This window comes from Hemitrygon akajei, chromosome 1 (assembly GCF_048418815.1).
Source record: "Hemitrygon akajei chromosome 1, sHemAka1.3, whole genome shotgun sequence".
Taxonomy (NCBI): Eukaryota; Metazoa; Chordata; class Chondrichthyes; order Myliobatiformes; family Dasyatidae; genus Hemitrygon; species Hemitrygon akajei.
The window spans coordinates 223,992,841-224,020,157 of record NC_133124.1 but is presented as its reverse complement, the minus strand read 5'-3'; the positions used below and the strand labels follow the sequence as shown (position 1 = coordinate 224,020,157).

Sequence of the window (27,317 nt, the reverse complement as noted above, 5' to 3'; positions counted from 1 at the left end):
GAAATAAAACGAGAGGAAAAGAATTTTAATAAAGACAAAGGTCTCGCACTAAGAAAGAACTGGAATTCAATTGTAAACAAGGTGGGACAGCGGAAACTGATTGAATGAGTTCTAACCAATCATCAAGGACAGACTACAGAGGGTATAAATACCACTGGCCTAGACATACTCAGGCATCCTCCTTGAAGAAGACGGCAGAGTTTGTCATTGCAACGTTGATTATAATCGATACCTGTACCCAGCTGGAAGCCCAAGAAGATAAATCTGCTTTAGTCTGCATACAAACCAAGTAAACTGCACAGCAGCTACCATCCACACTCCCCTAAGGAAATTAGCAGCTGCTGTGCCTTGTAGCATCAGAACTGGACACTCAGGCTGGCATAAGAATTTTATTCAGGTGTTCATATTGGAACAGGAATGTAATAGGTCACCATGTCAGTGCAGCTAAAATGGAATATACTATTTAAACAGAACAGCCTTGAATTACAATAAGTACTTTAACGCAATGGCTCTCTGCTTCCAGTTCTAAAGTGGTACCCAAGCAAAATTTAGATATTTACAAATGGCACCTGACAAATTATTCAGTGAGAGACACTCATCCACCACAGTACAATAGATTTGTATTCAAATAATCTTTTTGAATTTGACAAATAGTGTTACATGCATCTTGTACACTATCATTACTCAATTGTACATTGTCAGTAATTTCCCACACCCTGCTCCCAATTAAGCTCTCCAGAGCTAAGACGATTCCAGATTCCATCATGGAGCTTAGAAAAAATAGAGGGCTATGGGTAACCCTGGTAATTTCTAAGGTAGGGACATGTTTGGCACAACTTTATGGACTGAAGGGCCTGTATTGTGTTGTAAATTTTCTATGTTTCTATGAAGACATAACAAAACCAAGCCTCCTAAAACATGGCAGCACTGTCTTGATGCTCCTTCAGTATTTTCTAACATTAATTTGAAGATGTAAGTGTTATTTCCTTGGACTAGGAACCAGAATTCAACCTCGTTGAATTTTAACTTTAAAATTTATTGTTTCAAATTATATTCTCTTCAAGCTATTGCTTTTTATTCCACACTGTAGTAGAATGCATATATTGTTTGATCTATACGTTCTTGGGTTAAGTCCCACAGTGGAAGGCCATTAAAAACTACAAAATGCATGCCCCAGCTTCCAATGTTCGGATCAGCACAGGGACTTTGAAGAATAGCAATTTACAAACAATTTTCAAGTGCATGTCCAGTTTTGCAATAAGATCTTGGAGTTGATTAGTGCATTGTGCATCTGCTTAGGATCTCATGAAAGCTTTCCATATTTAAATTCATTGATTAGAAAAGCATATTTGAAGATCATAATTAAGGCAAAAAAGAGTTAAAACCCAATAAGCATATTAAAACAAGTCATTCAATGAAGGGTGAGGCCACTACAGTTTGCAAGGTCTTCATTCCGTTGACACAAGGTGTTGCTCAAACTATTCTCCACCACACAATTGAAGGAGGATCTTCTTGTAATCTCCAGAACAATCATCCTTAAAGTAAAAAAAAATGTATAATTCAAGATGTAATGAAACAAGGTTTAAAAAGAGAATCCCACACCATGTCTATCTATACTGAAAGCATTTATGACCCCATTGCTACAATTACTTTTGAATCCCAACTTGTCTACTCATTAGCAGATAACAAAACATTAAAAAACACAAAATGCTGGCAGAACTCAGCAGGCCAGACAGCAACTATGGGAGGAGGTAGTGATGCCGAAACCCTTCATCAGGAGTGAAGTAACATGGGATGGTCGAGGAGGGATAAGAAGTGGGGGGAGGGATGAAGTAGAGAGCTGGGAAGTGATGGAGGGAAATGGGCTGGGGGAAGGTGGAGAATTATGGGAAATAAAAGAGAAAGAAAGGTAGGGCTGGGGGGAGATTGTAGTGAGGGGGGGAAAAAGAGAGAAAGAGAACCAGACTAAAATTATAGATAGGGATGGGGTGGGGGGTGGGGGCAGGGGTATCAACGGAGGTCTATGAGTTGAATGTTCATGCCGGCGGGTAGGAGGCTACCTAGGCGGGAGATAAGGTATTGCTCCATCGACCTGCGTGTGGCCTCATCTTGACGGTAGAGGAGGCCATGGACAGACATATCGGAGTGGGAGTGGTCTGTGGAATTGCAGTGTGTGGCCACAGGGAGATCCCACCACTGCTGGAGGACTGAGCACCAGTGTTCGGCGAAACAGTCTCCCAGTCTGCGGCGGGTCTCCCCAATGTATAAATGGCCACATCGGGAGCACCGGATACAGTATCCCCCCGCCAGCCCACCAGGGATAGAGTCCCCCTGGTCCTCACCTATCACCCTACCAGCCTACAGATCCAACGTATAATCCTCCGCAACTTCCACCACCTCCTACGGGATCCCACCACCAGCCACATCTTCCCCTCCCCCCACTCTCGGCTTTCCGCAGGGATCGCTCCCTACGCGACTCCATTGTCCATTCATCCCCCCCATCCCTCTCTCCAGGCACTTATCCCTGCAAACGGAAGAAGTGCTACACCTGCCCCCACACTTCTTCCCTCACCACCATCCTAGGACCCAGACAGTCCTTTCAGGCAAGGCACCACTTCACCTGCGAGTCAACTGAGGTGATATACTGTATCCGGTGCTCCCGATGTGGCCATTTATACATTGGGGAGACCCGCTACAGACTGGGAGACCGTTTCGCTGAACGCCAGCGCTCAGTCCTCCAGCAGTGGCGGGATCTCCCTGTGGCCACACTTCAATTCCACAGACCACTCCCACTCTGATATGTCAGTCCATGGCCTCCCTACCGTCAAGATGAGGCCACACGCAGGTTGATGGAGCAATACCTTATCTCCTGCCTAGGTAGCCTCCTACCTGCTGGCATGAACATTCAACTCACAGACCTCCGTTGATACCCCAGCCCACCTCCCTACCCCATCCCTATCTATAATTTTAGTCTGGTTCTCTTTCTCTCTCTTTTTCCCCCCTCACTACAATCTCCCCCTAGCCCTACCTTTCTTTCTCTTTTACTTCCCATAATTCTCCACTTTCCCCCAGCCCATTTCCCTCCAGCCTATCACTTCCCACATCCCTCCCCCCACTTCTTATCCCCCCTTGACCATCCCATGTTACTTCACTCCTGATGAAGGGTTTCGGCCCGAAAAGTCGTCACTACCTCCTCCCATAGATGCTGTCTGGCCTACTGAGTTCTGCCAGCATTTTGTGTTTTTTATTTATTTCCAGCATCTGCAGAGTCACTCGTGTTGCCTTTGAATTCACTACAACAAAACATTAACTTTCTTTGTAGCACTTTTACCATAACCAGAGGTTTCGATGTACTTAAAGCACAGCCATTGCTGTAAAGAAACTGTAGTTGCTGTAAACAGATACAAGATTATCAACACCTGCTTGAGTGATGTTGAATTTAGGTTTAAATATTACCTAGAAAACTGCAATAGTGTCCAAGGTAGACAGGAAAACGGAATCAAACCTGCTCTTTAATAATAACAATTTGCACATATCATGTGTAATAAAGGTCTTAAAGGTATTGAGAATACTTAATATCACCAGCTTCAGGGCCAAAGCTATGGGAAAATTCAGCAATAACTTGCTGAAAAATATCATCTTGAACTCGGCCCTGGACTGTGCAGTCCAGTTTCTTTCACTTGGTGGCACAAGCACACTGTAGATCAGCCACAGAGGAGCAAGCCACATTAAATTGTACTCAACAAACTGCAACAAATGTAAGGATTGTCAGGAATATAATAGTTATTTTAAATAAATCTGCTTTTTAAAACAACATAATTTTGCCATCTTCTCAAACAGGCTGGACAGACCATTGCAAAATTACTGTTGGTCTAATTTCAACTGCGAGATTCAGTAAAAACATGGAATTACTGGTGATTAATCAGGCAAAAAAAGTAAAAGCAAATAGCTTCTCATCCCATTTTAGGCAAAACTTGCCAGAATGGATTTAATACCAGAGTTTTAATTGAAATATCCAAATTAGATTACTAGCCTGTGCTCAATTTTAATTAGAACAGAAAGGGAAAACTGGATTGGTAGAGTGCTTCCAGTCTTAATGCAGGAAACAATAATAAAGAGCAATATTAGTACTTGGAAAAAAATAGACAGTGACCATGGAGACAACAGCATGGAACCAGATCTTTTAGCCTATTGTATCCCTATTAACCACTGGCACAGTCATCACCTTCTATGTGTGGGTTTCAAGTGCTTATGTAAAATCAATGTGAGGGAATTTAGTTCAACACTATTGGTGAAAAAAATTCTCCCGATCTCTTTTAAGTCTACTGTCCTGCATGTTAACCTTATGTCCTCTTGTTTATAGACACCTCACAGCCTTCTTAGGCAAATATAGCCCATCTAATCTCAAAAATCCTGATGAATCACCTCTTCATCCTCTCCAGTACACTAAATTGTAGCAAGCAGAGCAACAAAATCTCAGCCCAGTAGTGAACCCAATGGTATTGATCTGCAATGATTATCCTCAACACTGGTGTCCCATAAGTCAACCCTCTACTCTGCTCCCTGTACACTCACATGGCCAGATTTTGTTCAAACTCTGTCTACAAGTTAGTAGATGGCGGTACTGTAGTGGTCAAATCTCAATTTCAAGGAATCAGATTACAAGGCACAGATAAGAGTGCTTAATGGCTTGTGTCATGACAATCTTTTCCTCAGTGTCAACAAAATAAAACAACAGGTTATTGACTTTGGAGGGGGGGAAGGGAGGGAGGAAGGGCAGTGCACATGCTCCTGTCTCTATCAATGGCAGAGCTGATAGTTGTAAGACTTAATTCCTAGGAATGAACATTGCTAATAACCCATCTTAGTCAAATCACAAGAAAGTATACCAGTGCCCCACTTTCTCAGGAGGCAAAGGAAATATGGCATGTCCCATTTACCATCTCCAATTTTTATATGTTCTTTGTAGAAAGCATCATATCTAGATACATCACAGCTTGCTATGGCAACTGCTTTACCTGAAATAGGAAGAAACTGCAAGGGCTGTAGACACATCTCAGTGCATCATGGAAACCAGCCTTCACCATGACTATGTCTATACTACTCACTGCTTCAGTAAAGCAGCCCCCACCCCCAAAAAAAACCCTCCCACCCTGGGCAAACTCTCTACTTTCCTCTTTCATTAAGCAGAAAAAAAAGCTAGAAAGCACAGAAGATGGACCTCAATCTAGCTTATTATGGTCTGGCTCCTTATTTTCTACTGCACTGCACTTCTTCTGTAATTATAACGATTCATTCTGCATAATCAAGTTCAGTTGACTGTCATTCAACTGTACACATGTATACAGCCAAACAAAAGTATTCCTCTAGTCTATATCAAGGTGCACACAGTACATATCACTCACACATTTAACACCTAAAGAGATATTACCATTAGTACTTTAACAAATAATAGTTACGACACAAGTTTAAAAGTAAACAGTATAATGCTACTGGTATTTCTTGTGTGATGAGCGATGTTCCTTCTCAGGTATGTGCGTGCACACATCTTTTGTTACTAGTGCAGAAAGGAATTTAAACTGCGCACAAAAGGTTGTCACCCTCTACCTCATTGGCATATTAAGTATAATTCACAATTGTACATAGTCACGTTTCCTTTTCTGGTTTCTGATGTGGGCAATGTTGACAATATGGAGTTTTGAGTTGATTTGTCTGCAGATTTTAGAACTGGCTTATTTATACCGATTTTACTGAAGAAATTATTGATTCACTATGTCAAATTCCGTAAAACCATAAGATATAGGAGCAGAATGAGGCCATTTGACCCATCGAATCTACGCCGCCATTTCATTATGGCTGATCCAATTTTCCTTTCAGCCCCAATCTCCTGCCTTCTCCCCATATACCTTCATGCCCTGACCAATCAAGTATTTATCAACCTCTGCCTTAAATATACATAAAGATTGGCCTCCATAGCTGCCTGTGGCAAAGAATTCCATAGATTCACCATTTTCTGGCTAAAGAAATTCCTCCTCATCTCCTTTCTAATAGGATGCTCCTCTATTCTGAGGCTGCGTCCTCTGGTCTTAGATTCTCTCACCATCGGAAAAATCTTCTCCACATCCACTCTGTCAAGGACTTTCACCACTCGATAGGTTTCAATAATGTTCTCCTCATCCTTCTCAATTCCAGTGAATAAAGGCCCAAAGCCATCAAACACTCTGCATATTACAAGCCATTCAATCCTGGAATCATTTTTGTGAATCTTGTTTAAAACTTCTCCAATTTCAGCACATCCTTTCAAAGGGGCCCAAAACTGCTCAAAATTCTCATTGTGAGGCCTCATCAGTGCTTTTATAAAGTCTCAGACTCTACCTGCAAATTAACCTTTAGAGAATCCTGCGCAAGGACTCCCAAGTCCCTTTGCACCTCAGGTTTTTGTGCTTTTTCTCCACTTGGAAAATATTGATGTAGTTATAAAGAAGGCAAGACAGTGGCTATACTTTATTAAGAGTTTGAAGAAATTTGGCATGTCAACAAATACACTCAGAAATTTCTACAGTTGTACCGTGCAGAGCATTCTAACGGGTTGCATTCTGTCTGGTATAGAGGGGCTACTGCACAGGACCGAAAGAAGGTGCAGAAAGTTGTAAATCTAGTCAGCTCCATCTTGGGCACTAGCCTACAAAGTACCCAGGACATCTTCAGGGAGCGGTCTCTCAGAAAGGCAGCGTCCATCATTAAGGACGTTCAGCACTCATGGCATGCCCTTTCTCACTCTTACCATCAGGCAGGAGGTACAGAAGCCTAAAGGTACACACTCAGCAATTCAGGAACAACTTCTTCCCCTCTGCCATCTGATTCCTAAATGGACATTGAAGGTTTGGACACTACCTCACTTTTTTAAAAAATAGACAGTATTTCTATTTTTGAATGTTTTTAAAAATCTATTCAATGTACATAATTGATTTACTTGTTTATTTATTACGTTTTGTTTTATTTATTTTTTTCCCTGCTAGATTATATATTGCATTGAACTGCTACTGCTAAGTTAACAAATTTTATGTCACATACCGGTGATAATAAACGTGATTCTGATTTTGATAGTCAACACTTTCATTTCTTCTACCAAAGTGCATTACCATACACTTCCCGATACTGTATTGAATCTGCCATTTCTTTGCCCATTCTCCTAATCTGTCTATGTCCTTCTGCAGCCTCTCTACTTGCTCACAACTACTGGACTCTCCATCTATCTTCATATTGTCTGCAAACTTTGTCCATCATCCAAATCATTGACATATAACAAGAATCGGTCCCAACACTGACTCCTGAGGAACACTACTAGTTACAGTGGCCAACCAGAAAAGGCTCCCTTTATTCCTACTCTTTGCCTCCTGCCAATCAGCCACTGCTTTATCCATGCTAGAATTTTTCCTGTAATACCATGGACTCATAGCTCGTAAGGTAGCCTCCTGTCAAAGGCCTTCTGAAAATCCAAGTACGCCGTATCAACCGATTCTCCTTTGTCTACTCTGTTTGTTATCTCTTCACAGAATTCCAAAAGATTTGTCAGGTGAGATTTTCCATTGAGGAAACCATGCTGACTACAGACTATTTTATCAAGTGCCTCCAAGTACCCTGAGACCTCTTCCTTAATAATTGACTCTAACATCTTCCCAACCACTGAGGTCAGACTAACTGGCCTATAGTTTCCTTTCTTCTGCCCCTCTCCCTTCTTAAGAGTGACATTTGCAATTTCCCAGTCCTCCAGAAGCATTCCAGAACCTAGTGATTCTTGAAAGATTAATACTAAAACCTCCAATCTCTTTAGTTCTCTTTGAGAACACTGGAGTGTACTTCAGACCATCTCTCTAGTAATGAGAACTTCACACAGTTCATGTTCCCGATACCTGGAATTCCCACCATGCTGCTAGTGTTTAACACAGTGAAGGCTGATGCAAAATATTTCAGTTCATCCACCATTTCCTTGTCCCCCATTACTATCTCTCCAGCACCGTTTTCCAGCAGTTTAAAAAAACTCTCTTGCTTCTTTTACATTTCATGTATCTGAAGAAACTTTTGGTACTCTCTTTAATATTATTGGCTAGCTTACTTTTGTAATCAATCTTTACTTTCTTATTGACTTTTTAAGTTGCCTTCTTTTGGCTTTAAAACCATCCCAATCCTCTAACTTCCCACAAATCTTTGCTCCATTGTATGCCCTCTCTTTGGCTTTTATGTTGGCTTTGACTTCTCGTTAGCCACTGTTGTGCCATTTCCCCTTTAGAATATTTCTTCCTCTTTTGTGATGTATATATCCTATACCTTCCAAATTGCTTCTAGAAATTCCAGCCATTGCTGCTTTCCCATCATCCCTGCCAGTGTTCTTTTCTAAATAATTCAGGCTAACTTCTCTCTCATGCCTCTGTAATTCCCTTTACTCCACTGTAATTTCAAAGAAGCAAAGGGCATGAAGCACAAAAGAACTGTTGGTTCATTTAAAGTGGAATGGCTCAATGAAACAGTAGAAAATGCTATATCAAAAGCTCATGAGGTCAAGAATGTGCAGCTAGGAGAAATATTTATGTACAATACAGAAACTGGTGTGACCTGCATGTATTGTCGCAATGCAAATGTTGTTGCAAAATTTGCAAGTGGAAAGAAGTGGTGAGATATTTGTAAACTTGAATTTGTAAAGCATAATTTAGCAAGCAAATCACATATGGACAGTGTGCAAAAACTCCGGCGAGAAAATCCTTCAATACCCGCTACAGGTCTGATACGTATGCTTTCTGAGAGTGCAGATGAACAAGAGCGAAAGCAATTAAACCCAGAGGAGATTAAAGTTCTTATTGATGGTATTTTGCTAGCTGTTTTAATGAATACTATGATATATATAAAATTTAGTATGCACATGTTGTTGTCATTGGGCAAAAAATTGCACAGCACAAGATTTTTGCACACATTGGTCATTACAAATTAGGGGGAACATTGGTGATGAGACCAGGATGTTGGAAGGGAGTTCAGTATTCTCACAGCATGGGTGAAGTATCAGTTTCCCATCCTAATAGTTCTTGTCCTAATAATGCAGGACCCCTGCTTGATAGTAGGGGGTCAAAGAAACTGTTGAACAGATGTAATGGATCATTTAAAATGCCAAGGGCCCTAAATGCCAGCACTCCTGACAAATATCTCCGATGGATAGAAGAGAGACCCTGATGATCCTCTCAACAGTCCTCACAAGCCTTTGTTGGGGCGTGCAGTCAGATGCCTTGCAATTCCCATACCAAGTGGTCATAGCTTTTTCTTTGTACTACCTAAATGTACTGATATGATGAAATGATCTGTATGGATGGCATGCAAAACCAAAGTGTATATTACAACAATAAACCAATCTGCACAAGTACATGGCATCTTTCTTTCTCGAGTATTAAAGTGGACACCTGTACAAAACTTTGTTCAGGCCACATTTGGAGTATTGTGTGTAGTTCTGGCCATTGAATTACAGGAAGGATGTGGAGGCTTTGAAGAGGATATAGAAGAGGTTCATTAGAATACTGCCTGGATTGGAGAGTATCAGCTGCAAGGAGAGATTAGACAAAGTTTCACCACTGGACTCTCAGGATCAAACTGCTAGAAGTATATAAAATTAGAGGAGGCATAAATAGGGTAGATAAGAGTCATTATTCCCAGAATGGAAATAACAAATATGAGTGTAATACAAAACATCAAATGATCTGGGGTTGAGAGGATGAACAGCTTTAAGTTCCTCAGCATCCACATCACTGAGGACCTCACGTTGTCTGTACACACCAGCTGTGTGGTGAAAAAGCCACAACAGCGCCTCTTTCACCTCAGACTGTTGAGGAAGTTTGGTATAGGCCCCCAAATCCTAAGAACTTTCTACAGGGGCATATTTGAGAGCATCCTGACTGGTTGCATCACTGCCTGGTATGGGAACTGCACCTCCCTTAATCACAGGATTCTGCAGAGATTGGTGCGGACAGCCCAGCACATCTGTAGTTGTAAACTTCCCACGATTCAAGACATTTACAAAGGCAGCTGAGAAAAAATGGGTCATTGGGGACCCGAGTCACCTCAACACAATCTATTCCAGCTGCTACCACCTGGAAACAGTACCACAGCATAAATCCCAGGACCAACAGGCTTTGGGACAGCTTCTTCCACCAGACCATCAGACTGATTAACTCACGCTGATTTGAGTGTATTTCTGTTGCATTGACTGTTCTACTTATTATAAATTACTATAATTTCACATTGCACATTTAGACAGAGACATAACATAAATATTTTTACTCCTCATGTATGTGAAGGATGTAAGAAATAAAGTCAATTCAATTCAATTCAATCCATTATCTAAATCATTGACAAACAATGTGAAAAATAATGGTTCCAATACTGACCCCCTGAAGAACACCACTGGTCACAAGCAGCCAACCAGAAAAGGGGCCCCCTTTATTCCCATTCACTGCCTCCTGCCTGTCAGCCAATCCTCTCTCCATGCCAGTATCCTCCTCCAATCCACCTGGGCAAGCTCCTCTCTCATACCTTTGTAATTCCCTTTATTCCATTGTGATACTGATACATATGACTTATGCTTCTCCCTCTCAAATTGCAGTACGAATTCAATCATATTATGAATGAATGGCAGAGCAGGCTCGATGGGCCACATAGCTTAACTCTTCTATGTCTTATGGTTTTGTTACATGAACTTCTCCTCTGCTATAGAAGAATACAAGTCATGCTGCTGCACCTACCTACAGTGTTTCAAGCCTGCTCAGCCAATCAGGAAATATAATATTCAATGATGAATTTATAGCTAGCATCAGTAAAACTACTAGATGGTCATCAAAACCCACCTGGTTTGTGCTCTTCAGAGAAGAACATGTGATGCCCTTGCTCAGTTGGGCTGTGTGGGGTTGCCAACAATTTTGTTGATCCTTGGCTACCCCCTCAGCTGAGAACTGGCAATACATGGTGAAAACTGATCTCTGTTGCAAAGTTAACAAATTGCACAACACATGTCGGTGATAATAATCCTGATTCTTAAGTCTTAAAAAATCTCTCCCATTCCTGAATACATTGTACCCATGGAAACCACATCATTATCAGGGTTAAGAATTTCCACAATTACGACATTTTGAAATGAATTTTTTTTTCCAGGCCACCATTTTGTTTTGAACTAAGTCCCCAGTCAGCACACTCTCTGCATGGAAAATTATTTTTCACAAATTTGTATTGAAAATTAAGTTTTTCCAATTGGAGGTCTGTGACTAGTGCTGTGCTGTAGGGATTGCCGTTGGAACTGCTGTTTGTCATCTATCTTATTTTGGATGAGAAAGTAATGGACAATGAAGAAGGTCACTAAGGTTATAGCAGGATCCAGGTCAACTGGGAATGGGGGCTAAGGAAATGGCAGATTGAATTTAATGCAGATAAGTGTGTGAAGTGACACATTTTGGAAAGTTAAACTATGGCAAAACACACACAGTGAATGTTGTAGAATAAAGACCTAGGGGCACTAGTATATAGTTCCCTAGAAATGATGACCCAGGTATACAAGGTTGCAACCAAGGAGTAATGATCGTTTACCTTCGATACTTGGAGCATTAAGTACAAGAATTCTACAACACAGAAACAGGTCCAAGGATGTATGCTTTTAAAGAGGCACCGTATCAAAGGCTGGCGGTGCAGAATTAGGCTATTTAGTCCATTAAGTCTGATCTGCTGTTTCATCATGGCTGATACAATTTTCCTCTCAGCCCCAATCTCCTGCCTTCTCCCCTTATCCCATCATGCCCTAACCAATCAAGAATCTATCAACCTCGGCCTTATTTTTGTAATTTATTTTTTATTGAAGTTCATCATCAAACATTTCCATAAGATGTATTTCAGATATTCTACATATATATCATATAGTCATACATGCCACAAATCTAAATATAATATTTATCTGAGGTATACACTTATAGAAAAGAGAGGAAAGAAAGAACAAGCAAAAGGAGAAAACTATGTACAAGTAGGGAGTGATTTTTTTTTAAACAACATATTCATTGATTTGTGAGAATAAAATCAGGCCTATGAGGTGTCATGTAGTTAAACCATTTTTTTCCCAGAATGAATCAAATGGTTCCAACTTATGATTAACTATACAGTGCCTGTATAGTTTAATCTTCTCCATTTTGTAAATGTCCATTGTAATTTCCATCCATGCATTTAAGGTTGGGCTCTCCGGTGATAACCATTTCCTAAGTAAGAGTCTTTTTACCAGCCACCAGCAGTATATTCATTAAATATTTATCTTTTTTCAACCATTCTTGAGATATATACCCAAAATTGCATTCTGTTAACTTTGCCAAATCTTTTGGCATAATGATGCCCAAATATTTAAAAGACTCTGTTTGCCATGCCCCAGGATATCTATTTTTAACTTCTCTTGGTGGGCTATAGTTATATGAAAGTAATTGGGTTTTATCTATGTTGATCTTGTATCCTGATAATTGACCATAGTGTTCAAAGGATAGCATCAATTTAGGTAAAGAGTATGTTGGTTGCCCTAGATAGATCAAAATGTCATCCGTGTAAGAGGCCAATTTATTCTCTGTCCCTTTGATAGTAATTCCCCTGATATCTTCATTTTGTCTGATGTATTGAGCTAACGGTTCCAGATATAATGTGAAGAATAGCAGTGACCATGCACAACGCTGTCTCGTGCCCCTTTCTAGGGTAAAACTATTTGATAAATATCCATTGATTTTAATCCTAGCAGTAGGGTTGTCATATAGTGTCTGTATAGTTTTAATAATTGTGTCATGGAAACCAAATCTATGTAAAACGCTGTAAAGAAAATTCCAATTAACTGAATCAATTGCCTTTTCAGCATCCATGCTTATCACTATTGCTTTGATTTTATTTTTTCTGTATATGATCCATAATCTGAAGTGTCCTTCGTATATTGTCTTGTGTTTGGCGTTGTTGTATAAAACCTGTCTGATCCTTATGTATCAGTATGGGTTGAAACTCTTCTAATCATTTGGCCATGATGGAGGTAAATAATCTATAATCTACATTAAGAACGGATATTGGTCTAAATGATCCACATTCCTTTTTATCCTTGCCTTCTTTCGGTATAGCTGAGATTATCGCTTCCTTCCAGCTGGGTGGCATTTGTGCCTTTTTTAGAGCCCAGTTCAGTGTGGGGAGTAAGACAGGAATGAACTCATTTTTAAATTCTTTGTACCACTCTGCCTTATACCCATCTGATCCTGGTGACTTGCTTAATTTAAGCCTACTAATTGCAGCCTTTAATTCAACTTCAGTTATGTCAGCAGTCATTGTTCTATTTTGTTCTTTACTTAAAGTGAGTAACTCTAGAGAATTCAGGAAGGTGTCAATTTGGGTTATGCTTTCCCCTGGAACTTTGGAATATAGAGTTTCGTAAAACACTTCAAAAGCTTCTTGAATTTCACTTAGCTTTTTTTTACCATTCTTGTTCTTGGATCCTTAATTCTATGAATTGTATTTTCTGCTATCTTTTTTTTCAGTTTCCTCGCCAGTATTTTCGTAGACTTAGATCCACTTTCATGTCTCTGTTTCAGGAACATCAAATTTTTCCTGATTTCTTGCGTAGCGAAACTATTAATTTCATTCCTTTTTTTTTAGAAGTTCCTCTAAAGTATCCTGTACCAAATTCAATTTATGTTTTTTTCTAGTTCCTTCAGCCTATTTTGTAATTCTTCTAATGTTTTATTCCTTATTTTTTTCTTATATGAAGATATCGCTATAATTTTCCCTCTTAAAACAGCCTTCAGAGTATCCCATAGAATGGGAGGTGAAACCTCTCCATTATCACTGAATTCTAAATAAAGACCAATTTCTATTTTAATTTGTTTCTTCAAGTAGGGATCATTGAGTAGACTTGAATTTAGTTTCCAAATTGTATTCTTTGGTTGTAGATCAAAATGAACAGATGAATATATAGGTGTATGGTCACTTACATCTATTGTCCCAAATCTACAGGTATTTATTTTGTCTTTGTCTTTTCCAAATGTTATGAAATGCCTATTCTTGTATATATAGAATGGGGGCAGAATAATGAGTGTATTCCCTTCTGTTGGGGAAAAGGTCCCTCCATATATGAATTAGACCAACATCCTCAAAAAGTGTATTAACTTTCTTATGTAAGGATTTTATTTCATAGGTTTTTCTATTGGAAGAGTCTAACTTAGGTTGTAATTGTAAATTTAAGTCTCCTCCACATATCAGGAGACCTTCAGTTTCCATTACCATAATATTAGTAATTTTCTGAAAGAAACTAATATCACTTCCTGGGGGTGCGTATATATTCAATAGAGTAACTGAACTTCCATCTATATTCCCCTTTACCAGAATATATCTGCCCTCCTTATCTCCCATTTCAAATACTTTTTTAAAATTCAACTTGCTTGAGATAAGAATAGCAACTCCTCTCTTATGTTCTGATTTATATGAGGAGAAAAACAAATTAGTGAAGCCCATTCTCTTTAGTTTTCCATGCTCATTATCACTTGTGAGTTTCCTGTAAATATACTACATGGGCTTGTTCTTTTTTCATTTTGGATAGAATTTTACTGTGCTTGATTGGATTTAACAGCTGATTGACATTAAAAGAAATGAATTTTACTTTGTCTTCAGCCATGTGTATTTATCTGTCAATATATCATTGAAATTAGCAGAATAAAACTTAATCGATCTACTCCCTGATCAAATAAGAACCAAGAAACACAAGTAAAAAAAGGCAACAAATGTGTGATTCCAAGGCTGAGGTCTCCAGTAGATGACCCTGGGTTGAGCTAGAGGAAACATCTAGCTGTGGGGGATAGCCCCTCCTACCTGTGAGTTAAGGGCCCCCATTGCAGTACCCATAAAAGTAAGTGAACAAATCTATGTCCATTATACTGAAAAGATTTCCCTGTGTATTCCTTCCATGCATATATTCTCATTTAGGTGGGGAAAAAGGAGTGAATGAATGAATAAAAAAGAATAATTGAGTAATATAAAATCCACATTATAATAAGTATTTCCTGAGATAGACATAGCACCGTCTATTTTTGCTTCTGTTTAGCTTATCAACACTTTTAAAGTTAGCCAAACCTTATGGCTCTTCTGGAGGGGGAGAGGGCTGTCTTCAGAAAACTCACTGTCTCTTCCTGATATACTTCTCTCACACTCCACCCATCCCCTGATTTCTCGATTCTCTCACTATTTCACAAACAGAATGGGATAACTGTGCTCGCTTCGGCAGCACATATACTAAAATTGGAACGATACAGAGAAGATTAGCATGGCCCCTGCGCAAGGATGACACGCAAATTCATGAAGCGTTCCATATTTTTAAAAAAAGAATGGGATAACTGCTCAGCCAAGCTTTCCCTCGGTTTGATCACGCTAACAGGCAACCCTCTGGCCTTCATGTCTGTAGTCACCTCTTCCATTGTCTGATACAGTTGCATCCCATCTTCATAAAACACTCACAGCTTAGCAGGGTACGGAGTCTGGAACCTAATCTTTCCTTGCTTTAATATTCGCTTTACTTCAGAGTATTCTTTATGTTTCTGCAGGATTGACGGGGGGTAATCTTGATAGAAATATATTAATCTCCCATCCAAAAATACCCTCTTCTTTCCCCAGGCCCTTCGTAGAATCTCCACCTTGGTATTGCATCGAAGCAATCTAATTACTATTGAGTGTGGCTTATCTTCTATCTCCAGTAAGCCTCGGGACAAGCGAGCGATGCGCCCTCTCTATTTCGAGCTACATAGAATAGTACAGCACATTACAGGCCCTTTATCCCACAATGTTGTGCCAAACCTCAATCCCTGCCTCCCATATAACCCCCCACCTTAAATTCCTCCATATACCTGTCTAGTAGTCTCTTAAACTTCACTAGTGTGTCTGCCTCCACCACTAGCTCAGGCAGTGCATTCCATGCACCAACCACTCTCTGAGTGAAAAACCTTCCTCTAATACCCCCCTTGAACTTCCCACCCCTTACCTTAAAGCCATGTCCTCTTGTACTGAGCAGTGGTACCCTGGGGAAGAGGCGCTGGCTGTCCACTCTGTCTATTCCTCTTAATATCTTGTACACCTCTATCATGTCTCCTCTCATCCTCCTTCTCTCCAAAGAGTAAAGCCCTAGCTCCCTTAATCTCTGATCATAATCCATACTCTCTAAACCAGGCAGCATCCTGGTAGATCTCCTCTGTACCCTTTCCAATGCTTCCACATCCTTCATATAGTAAGTCGACCAGAACTGGACACAGTACTCCAAGTGTGGCCTAACTAGAGTTTTATAGAGCTGCATCATTACATCGCATCTCTTAAACTCTATCCCTTGACTTATGAAAGCTAACACCCCATAAACTTTCTTAACTACCCTATCTACCTGTGAGGCAACTTTCAGGGATCTGTGGACATGTACCCCCAGATCCCTCTGCTCCTCCACACATACCAAGTATCCTGCCATTTACTTTGTACTCTGCCTTAGAGTTTGTCCTTCCAAAGTGTACCACCTCACACTTCTCCAGGTTGAACTCCATCTGCCACTTCTCAGCCCACTTCTGCTTCCTATCAATGTCTCTATGCAATCTTTGACAATCCTCTACACTATCAACAACACCACCAACCTTTGTGTCACCTGCAAACTTGCCAACCCACCCTTCTACCCCCACATCCAGGTCGTTAATAAAAATCACAAAAAGTAGGAGGTCCCAGAACAGATCCTTGTGGGGCACCACTAGTCACAACCCTCCAATCTGAATGTACTTCCTCCACCATGACCCTCTGCCTTCTGCAGGCAAGCCAATTCTGAATCCACCTTGCCAAACTTCCCTGGATCCCATGCCTTCTGACTTTCTCAATAAGCCTACCGTGTGGAACCTTGTCAAATGCCTTACTAAAATCCATGTAGATCCATCCACTGCACTACCCTCATCTATATGCCTGGTCACCTCCTCAAAGAACTCTATCAGGCTTGTTAGGCACGATCTGCCCTTCACAAAGCCATGTTAACTGTCCCTGATCAGACCATGCCATGATTCTCTAAATGCCCATAGATCCTATCTCTAAGAATCTTTTCCAACAGCTTTCCCACCATAGACCTAAGGCTCACTGGTCTATAATTACCTGGACTATCCCTACTACCTTTTTTGAACAAGGGGACAACATTTGCCTCCCTCCAATCCTCCAGTACCATTCCCGTGGACAACGAGGACATAAAAGATCCTAGCCAGAGGTTCAGCAATCTCTTCCCTTGCCTCGTGGAGCAGCCTGGGGAATATTCTGTCAGGCCCCGGGGACTTATCCGTCCTAATGTATTTTTACAACTCTAACACCTCTTCTCCCTTAATATCAACATGCTCTAGAACATCAACCTCACTCATATTGTCCTCACCGTCATCAAGTTCCCTCTCATTGGTGAATACCAAAGAGAAGTATTCATTGAGGACCTCGCTCACTTCCACAGCCTCCGGGCACACCTTCCCACTTTTATCTCTAATCGATCCTACCTTCACTCCTGTCATCCTTTTGTTCTTCACATAATTGAAGAATGCCTTGGGGTTCTCCTTTACCCTACTTGCCAAGGCCTTCTCATGCCCCCTTCTTGCTCTTCTCAGCCCCTTCTTAAGCTCCTTTCTTGCTACCCTATATTCCTCAATAGACCCATCTGATCCTTGCTTCCTAAACCTCATGTATGCTGCCTTCTTCCACCTGACTAGATTTTCCACTTCACTTGTCACCCATGGTTCCTTCACCCTACTATTCTTTTTCTTCCTCATCGGGACAAATTTATCCCTAACATCCTGCAAGACATCCCTAAACATTGACCACATGTCCATAGTACATTTCCCTGCAAAAACATCATCCCAATTCACTCCCGCAAGTTCTAGCCTGATAGGCTCATAATTTGCCTTCCCCAATTAAAAATGTTCCTGTCCTCTCTGATTCTATCCTTTTCCATGATAATGCTAAAGGTCAGGGAGCGGTGATCACTGTCCCCCAGATGCTCACCCACTGACAGATCTGTGACCTGTACTAGATCTAGTATGGCATTCCCCCCAGTCGGTCTGTCAACATACTGTGACAGGAATCCATCCTGGACACACTTAACAAATTCTGCCCCATCTAAACCCTTGGAACTAATCAAGTGCCAATCAATATTAGGGAAGTTAAAGTCACCCATGATAACAACTCTGTTATTTTTGCACCTTTCCAAAATCTGCCTCCCAATCTGCTCCTTGGTATCTCTGCTGCTACTAGGGGGCCTATAGAATACCCCCAGTAGAGTAACAGCTCCTTTCCTGTTCCTGACTTCCACCCATACTGACTCAAAAGAGGATCCTGCTACATTACCCACCCTTTCTGCAGCTGGAATAGGATCCCTGACCAGTAATGCCACCCCTCCTCCCCTTTTTTCCATTCTCTATCTCTTTTAAAGCACTGAAATCCAGGAATATTGAGAATCCATTCCTGCCCTGGTGCCAGCCAAGTCTTCGTAATGGCCACTACATCATAATTCCATGTATGTATCCAAGCTCTCAGTTTATCACCTTTGTTCCTGATGCTTCTTGCATTGAAGTACATACACTTTGGCCCTTCTACCTTACTACCTTTATACCCTTTATTCTGCTGCTCTTTCCTCAAAGCCTCTCTATATGTTAGATCTGGCTTTACTCCATGCACTTCTTTCACTGCTCTATCGTTCCGGATCCCATCCCCCTTGCAAATTAGTTTAAACCCTTCCGAACCATGCTAGCAAACCTACCAGCAAGGATATTGCTCCCCCTCGAGTTCAGGTGCAACCCATCCAATCTGTACAGGTCCCACCTTCCCCATAGTCGAAGGAATCTCCATCGCATCCCGCAACAACTTTCCTACAAACTCCATCGTAGACAAATCCTCCGCTACTTCGGGAACATTGTATATCCTGATATTTTTCCACCGTGATCTTCCCTCCTGGTCAAGCAGTTTACTTTCTTGTTGATCTAATATTTATATCATCTTACTTAGTATCAGTTCCACGTTTTGCATGTGATCTTCCACCTTCTCAAGTTGTGTCACTGCCAGCACTATTTTTTGATTGACGTTGGCGAGCTCTGACTTGATGTCATTTAGCTGCTGTTTTATATCTTTTTGGAATCCCCGTATCTCTTCCAGAATTTTTATCATATTTGCCACTTCGCCCAACGTCAGCAATGATGCTTTTTTTTAAAAAAAGATCTCCATTCTTTTTCCCCATTCTTGCCCCCCCCTATCAATTCAGATATTTTCAAAAGATCTTATATTTGATGGATTAATGGTTTTTCCAGAGGAGCTATTGATTTAAGCTGCCATTCAGGACGATGACATCACCGGAACCCAACCTCTGCCTTAAATATACATAAAGACTTGGCATTCACAGTTCCTTGTGACAACTAATTTCACAGATTCACCACTCTCTGGTCAATCAAGAACCTATCAATCTCTGCCTTAAATACACCCAATATGCAGTGATGCAGCCAGTCAGGATGCTCCCAGTTAAGCCCCTGTAGAAAGTTCTTCAACCGTCTGAGATGAAAGAGGTGCTGTTGTGCCTTTTTCACCACATAGCCACGTGAGATCTTTGGTGATGATTATGCTGACGAACTTAAAGCTATTCACCCTCTCAAACCCAGATTCATTGATGTCAACAGGAGTTAGCCCATCTCCATTCCTCCTGTAATCCACAACCAGCTCCTTTGTTTTTGCAACATTGAGGGAGAGGTTGTTTCCTTGACACCACTGTGTTAGAGGGATGACTTCTTCTCTGTAGGCCACCTCTTTATTGTTGGAAATTAGGCCAATCAATGTAGTGTCGTCAGCAAATTTAATTAGCACATTAGAGCTGTGAGTGGTGACACAGTCATAGGTATACAGGGAGTAAAGGAGGGGACCTGGTACACAACCCTGAGGGGCTCCTGTGTTGAGAGTCAGAGGGGTGGAGGTGAGGGAGCCCACTCTTACTACCTGCCAGCAATCTGGCAGGAAGTCCAGGATCCAGCTGCACAAGACAGGGTCAAGGTCGAGGTCCCTGAGCTTCCTGTCGAGCCTGGATGGAATTATGGTGTTGAATGATGAACTGCAGCCAAGAACAACATTTTTACATAAGCATCCTTCTTCTCCAGATGTGTAAGGATGGTATGTAGAGCAGTGGCTATTGCATTGTCTGACAATCGGTTGTGTTGGTAGGCAAATTGTAGGGGATCCAGTTTGGGTGGTAGCATGCTGCAGATGTAATCCTTGACCAGCCTCTCAAAGCATTTGCTTATTTTGAGGTGAGTGCGACAGGATGCCAGTCATTTAGGCATGTTACCTTGGTCTTTTTTGGTATGAGGACAATGGTGGATAATTTGAAGCAGGAGGGCACTCTACACTGGGAAAGAGGAGATTAAAAATGTCTGTAAACACACCTGTCAGTTGTGCTGCACACATCATGGCTTTGTGGAAAACGCTGTGGATATGAAGATAGGTGGAGGGGTAGGTAATGCTGAGGAAGCAATGCAATTGCAGCAGGACTTTGACAAATTGGAAGAATGGGCAAAAAAGTGGCAGATGGAATACAGTGTTGGGAAATGTATAATAATGTATTTTGGTAAAAGGAACAATAATGCAGACTATTATCTAAACAGGCAGAAAATACAACATCAGAGGTGCAGATGCCCAGAAGATTAATTTACAGGTCAAGCATCTGGTAAAGGTGGTAAATGCAATATCGGCATTTACTTCAAGAACAAAATATACAAACAGGGAGATAATGCTGAGGCTTTATAAGACACTGGCCAGTCTGCACTTGGATCCCGTATCTCCAAGGATGACCGTGTAAAGTTTGACCAATTCCCTATAAAGCTCAGCATTACATTCTTGCATTTATATTCTAGTCTTCTCAAAACGAATGCTAACATTACAAGGATTTAACAAGGGAATCCTGCAAGAGGACTCCAAAGTTCATTTGCATCTTTCATTTTTTCCCCTTTTAGAAAATAGACCACACCTTTATTTCTTCTACCAAAGAACCTGACCATACACTTCCCAACACTGTATTCCATTTGCTATTTCCCCATTCTTCTAATCCATCTAATCCTCTGTAGCCTCTCTACTGCCTCAAAACTACCTGCTCCTTTATCTATCCTTGTATTATCCACAAACTTGGCCACAAAGCCATCAACTTTGTCATCCAAATTTTTGACATGCAACTTAAAATAAAGCAGTCCTAACACAGACCCCTGTGAAACACACTACTCACTGGCAGCCAACCAGAAAAGGCCTCTTTATTCCCACTATTTCCCTCCTGCCAGTCAGCCAATTATCTAATACGGTGAGTTTCCATAACTTAGGACCCAGGTATTGATCAGATAGAAATATACACATCAATACCTGTGATGTACTACTTTATAGCTCAAGGTTCGGGAGATCACAAAAAAAGTTTAATATTTGATAAGCATAATCTTAGATCCTGTTTAAGCCTCAGTTGAATGTGGAAAATACACTCAGTGGCCACTTAATTAGATGCAAGTGCTGCTGTAGCTCATCCACTTCATTGTGTGACATGCTGTGCGCTTAGCACTCTTCTGCACAGCACTGCTGTAATGTGTGGTTATTTGAGTTACTGTCACCTTCCTATCAGCTTGAATGAGTCTGATCATTCTCCTCTGACCCCTCTCATAAACAGGGCATTATCACCCACAGAACTGCTGCTCACTGGATTTTTTTTGTTTTTCCCACGCCATTCTCTGTAAATTCTAGAGACTGTTGTGCATGAAAATCCCAGGAGATCAGCAATTTCTGAGATACTCAAACCACCCTGTTTGGCAACAGCAATCATTTCATGGTCACAGTCATTTAGATCATATTTCTTCCCTATTCTGATGTTTAGTATGAACAACAACTGAACCTCTTGGCCATGTCTGCATTTTTTTTATCCATTAAGTTGCTACCATGTGAGTGACTGATTAGATATTTGCATTAACGAGGTGTAAAGGTGTATCTAATAAGTAGCTACAGTATATGTTGCTGATGGGTTATTGCATAGGGCAAAATGGCCACCAAATCCCATAAAATCCACAGCAAGATGCAGGCACCTGTGTAAAATATTCTACAGGCTCTAGTGTCTTATACCTGCTTTACTATTTCATTTTTGATAAAAATCACATTCCTGGGGAGGGAGGCAGTCAGATTTACACAGTGCATTTGAAGCCTTTCATTTGAACACTCTGGTAGGAATTACATTTTAAAAATCAATAAGTCCAAATTGCCTAAGCCTTTCAAAATTGATTTAGATGCTGACAAACTTAATGTTAACTGTGGTAAATATTGTATATCAATAGTACACATCAATACAGATGTAATTATGAACTATACACCATAATACACAATTCTAACTTAAAATGCTTTCTCTAACTGAGAAAATTAACTTAATATTCAGTAAGCCATAATGTTAGTAAGTTTTAAGCAAATCAGGTTCAGTTGTTAGTTGATTATCAACTACTATGATTGTTTTCCATTCTATTTCCAAATATATCTATTTTCCTCTTCAACCACCTGCCTTCACATATTTAAACTTGTAGATATAGTGTAATTAAGATTTCACTCCAAGGCCAAAATCAGATGGTCCTACCGAATCATCATTTTCTAGATGACAGGGTAACTACACAGCCCTTTGATAAAGATGTAGATGAGCCAAGAATTCAAAGCCCACTGCTCTATGTAACCTGACCTTGGACTGCCAACTTTTACCATTCTTCTCCAAGTGGAGATTTGTGTGAAGCTCCCTGCAGTAATAGACACACAGCTCCCGTTAGGTGACTAGACATTATGATACAAGAATGCCAGCTCTTTGAAAGATGAACTTATTATCCACCTCTTCCGCTTCCTGAATATCTCTTTGACAAAACATAACAGAAAAATACATCATGTATTATAACTGCTGATCTGGAATTGATGCCCACCATTGGTTGAGGTCGACCATGGATGTTGCATCCCAGCTGTGTGATATGCAAGCCAGGTCAATACAATATGGAGAGCAAGCTGTTGCACATATAGCAGACATCTCCTCTCTACACAGCTGATGAATCCAAATGAACAGTACAGACCAAAACAGTTTGGCACCTATGGTGTCACAGGAGTTGCCAGTCATTGGTAAACTCAACATAGAATTGCCTTAGTTACTCCAGCTCTATATTTTCCCTTGGGGTTTACTCCCGAAACCTTCTCCGCAAGTGGGTTTAGCTGGAAGGCAGCAGAGGTTAGAAATCAAAGTTTTCCTTCTCCAAGATGAGCTACCAACCATTGGTGACGATCCCCTTCTCCATGGAGTGACTGACTTTAAGATGCCAATAACCTAGCCTTCGTCTCTTCTTCTGTCAGCAGAAATGGTTTTGCCAGGTGTAGTAACTAAACCATATGTGAAGGCCAGAAGTTGTACTTGGTTGTCAGAGGCTATTTGAGACGCATGCCAGCCAGATCATTTAATAGCTAGTGGGAGCTTATCCCTCCACCACACCCAGCTATAGTTTACAACATATATGTCAAACTCAAGGCCCGCGGTGGAATTATCTTTGGCCCGCGAGATAATATCTTATTACTATTAAAGCTGGCCCTAGTAATCGAAGCGCCTATGACATATGATATGGCTAATGCTGAGTTTATTCAGGTACCAGGTTTTCAGGGTTTTTAGTGTTTATTCGGCAGTCTTCTTCATAAGAAATGGAATTTGTAAAGTGAAACACTTTGTAGTTATAGCAGAGACTAAGACACATGAGAGCAGGCTGAAAAAACGGAGGCAACGAAAGCTGCGTTCGCACGCGTCCGACTGATCCGGCCCGCATGAAGCTGCATTTTGCTCAATCCGGCCCGTGACCTAAAATGAGTTTGACACCCCTGGTTTACAATGACCAATTAACCCACCCAGTCTTTGGACTGTGGGAGGAAACTGGAAGACCAAGGGAAAACCCATGCAATCCAGGGGGAGGATTACAGAAAATCCTTACAGAATGGCGCCAGAGTTGAACTCCAAACTCCAATGCCCCAAGCTGTAATATTTTCATGCTAACTGTTTTGCTACCATGGTGCTTAGTTACACAGCATTTAATTTATTCTGTCTGAAGTTGAGAATACAAAATATTATGTCCATTGAGTAACTGAATTACAGTCATGAGAGCCTCTGTTTGGCTTATACTAAATTACAAATGCAAAATATCCACCATTTTATCGAAAACAAAGGCTCATACGAGTTAAATTTTAGCTAGTCATCAAAAAAATGTATTTCATTTAGACATACTTCCTATTATTGTTGGGCACTAACCTTGATAAAGGAATACAAAGACTTTCCATACATCCTTTGAAATGCTTCCCTAATGTCCAGCATGTCAACTTCACACCGAGATACCATCACTCTAATTAAAGTGCTGTCTTCTGTACCAAGTCCCTGTAATCAAGAAAACGTAGTTAGACATTCATTTTTATTCCCTAGGAACAAGAAGGCTAATTTTAGACTAGTTAATCTTCGTTACAACTTTGGGTTGCAGGCCTCAACCCAGAGGTTGGGTGAGACTTGGACTAGAGGTCATAGTTTAAGGGTGAAAGGTGGAATATTTAAGGTGAAACTTCTTCACTCCAATGGTGCTGTGAGAGTGGGACATGTTGTCAGTGGATGTGGGTTCAATTCAACATTTAAGAGAAGTTTGGATAGGTACATGGATGGGAGGGGTACAGATAGCTATGGTACAAGTCAGGCTAATGGAACTAAGCAGAATAACATTTCACAGAGACTAGACAGGCCAAATGGTCTGTTTCAATGCTGTGGTGTTCTATGACTCTATAAAAGTCAATGATAATAAATGTGATTCTGAGAGATTGTGGTACATTAGATAAGGTAGTTTTAGTCAATATGGTGCAGCAGTCTGGATTTGTGTGACAGTAAATATATCATTACTTTCATGCTCTGGCTTCTTGTCCTTCAACTATAAAAACAATTATTTATTAACTATGATCTGCAATATGCAAATTTCTGATACTAAAGTGACAAAAAAAGAATGAAATTAATTGCCTGTCCTAAGTACTTAGCAAAATGCTACTTATGCCAATCATTGTCTGTTCACAAAAAAAATCGAAGTTACTAAGTCTACAATGTAACGGTCAAATCAAAAATGATTTCCAAAATTCATATATTTTATAAGGACACTGAGAAACCTTTGCCACAGGAGTTAACGTGATGCCTTAATATTAAGTGTGTTTGATTTACGATCATATGGAAAGTTCGAGTTAAGGCATCTGAAATCATTTCTCAAGGAATTAGCAGCAAATTATCTTTGTTTGAGCAATACTGGCTCTCAACTCTCCATGCAGAGAAACACTAGTGGAACATCTACAGGTAGTGTATTTTCCTGTGAAAAGCATTTCATGCTGTCAACTACACAAGGCAAAACTTTAGTATTGCAAGGAGTAGATTGCCTTTCTATTTATATCTTAACACACAGATTTCCACATCTGGGGGCATATGTAATCTTGACACCAATAGAAAATGTATTCAGCCTTTAAAGTTTCATTCCCCAGTTCACTGAATAAACACAAGAAATATTAAATAAAAATTACAATGCTACATTGACAACTCAGCAAGATCTTTATGCCTGACTCTATCTAAACTGCAAAGGAATGCACATCATCTATGTTCTGCAAGTTGAACAGAACCAAAATAAATTCTACAGCTTGTGCAAATCCTTGAAGTTGATAACAAAGGTAGAAGATCTTAGACATTAGAAATCCGAAAAACAAGGTAGTTTCAAATGCTCAGCAAGTCCAGAAGCATCTGTGGAGAGAGAAAGAATTAATTTTGCAACACATAAAAAGTAACATGAAAGCAGGTCAGGTAGCATCTATGGAAGGAAATGGACTGTCAATGTTTTGGAAACATAGAAAACCTACAGCACCATACAGGCCCTTCGGCCCACAAAGTTGTGCTGAACATGACCCTACCTTAGAAATTACTAGGCTTACCTATAGCCACCTATTTTACTAAGCTCCATGTACCTATCTAAAAGCCTCTTAAAAGACCCTATCGTATCCGCTTCCACCACTGTTCCCACACACTCACTACTCTGACATCTCCTCTGTACCTACTCCCCAGCACCTTAAACCTGTGTCCTCTTGCGGCAACCATTTCAGCCCTGCGAAAAAGCCATTGACTATCCACACTATCAATGCCTCTCATCATCTTGTATAGCTCTATCAAGTCACCTCTCATCCTCCTTCGCTCCAAGGAGAAAAGGCCAATTTCACTCAACCTATTCTCATAAGGCATGCTCCCCAATCCAGGCAACATCCTTGGAAATCTCCTCTGCAACCTTTCTATGGCTTCCACATCCTTCCTGTAGTGAGGCAACCAGAACTGAGCATGGTACTCCAAGTGGGGTCTGACCAGGGTCCTATATAGCTGCAACATTACCTCTCGGCTCCAAAATTCAATTCCACGATTGATGAAAGCCAATACACCATACGCCTTCTTAACCACAGAGTCAACCTACGCAGCTGCTTTGAGCATCCTATGGACTCAGACCCCAAGATCCCTCTGATCCTCCACACTGCCCAGTATTATCATTAATACTATATTCTGCCATCATATTTGACCTACCAAAATGAACCACCTCACACTTAACTGGGTTGAAATCCATCTGTCACTTCTCAACCCAGTTTTGCATCCTATCAATGTCCCGCTGTAACCTCTGACAACCCTCCACACTATCCACAACACCTCCAACCTTTGTGTCATCAGCAAACATACTACCCCATCCCTCCACTTCCTCATCCAGGTGATTTATGAAAATCACTGAGTATTTGGGTGCAGGCTCTTTTGAACTGATTGATAGAGGGGAGATGGCCAGGATAAAAAGATGGAGCAAAGAGAGTGGAGCAAGAGCTTGCAGGTGATGTATGGGGAAGAATGGGGAGGGGGAAGGTTACTGTCAGAGAAGGTGGCACTGAAAAACAAGCTCAGCTATGATCGATTGAGTGGTATGTACATCAGTGGGTAGATGAAAAATGACCTGCCCTTGCATTATCTTAAACACAGGGAGCCAACAGGAAGATCTCATCTCCCAGGATCTTGGCAGGCAGCACCAGTTAGATTCTACAGTAATATATCAAGGATCATTTAGTACTCTTCTCCCCATGATGCAGTTTGAGGGATCAACAAGTGTATGGTTTGTATTGGAGATCATGGCTGAACAAGCAGCACCATCTCAACA

At 40.8% G+C, this 27,317-nt stretch overlaps 1 protein-coding gene and 1 non-coding gene across 2 annotated transcripts in view; one reads left to right on the top strand and one right to left on the bottom strand.

Moving 5' to 3' along the window:
* Positions 1 to 376: 376 nt before the first annotated feature.
* LOC140736168 (annexin A4-like) overlaps positions 377 to 27,317 on the bottom strand; it is a 145,194-nt gene continuing 118,253 nt past the window's right edge. The window contains exons 12-13 of the mRNA XM_073062033.1: positions 24,380 to 24,502; positions 377 to 1,535 (exon numbers count right to left, since the gene is read on the bottom strand). Of these exons, the coding sequence (XP_072918134.1) occupies positions 1,479 to 1,535; positions 24,380 to 24,502 (180 nt within the window). The 3' untranslated portion in view covers positions 377 to 1,478. The remainder of the gene's footprint in view (positions 1,536 to 24,379; positions 24,503 to 27,317) is intronic.
* Positions 15,292 to 15,398, top strand: LOC140736340 (U6 spliceosomal RNA). The gene has a single exon (XR_012100921.1). It is a non-coding gene; the product is annotated as a U6 spliceosomal RNA (small nuclear RNA).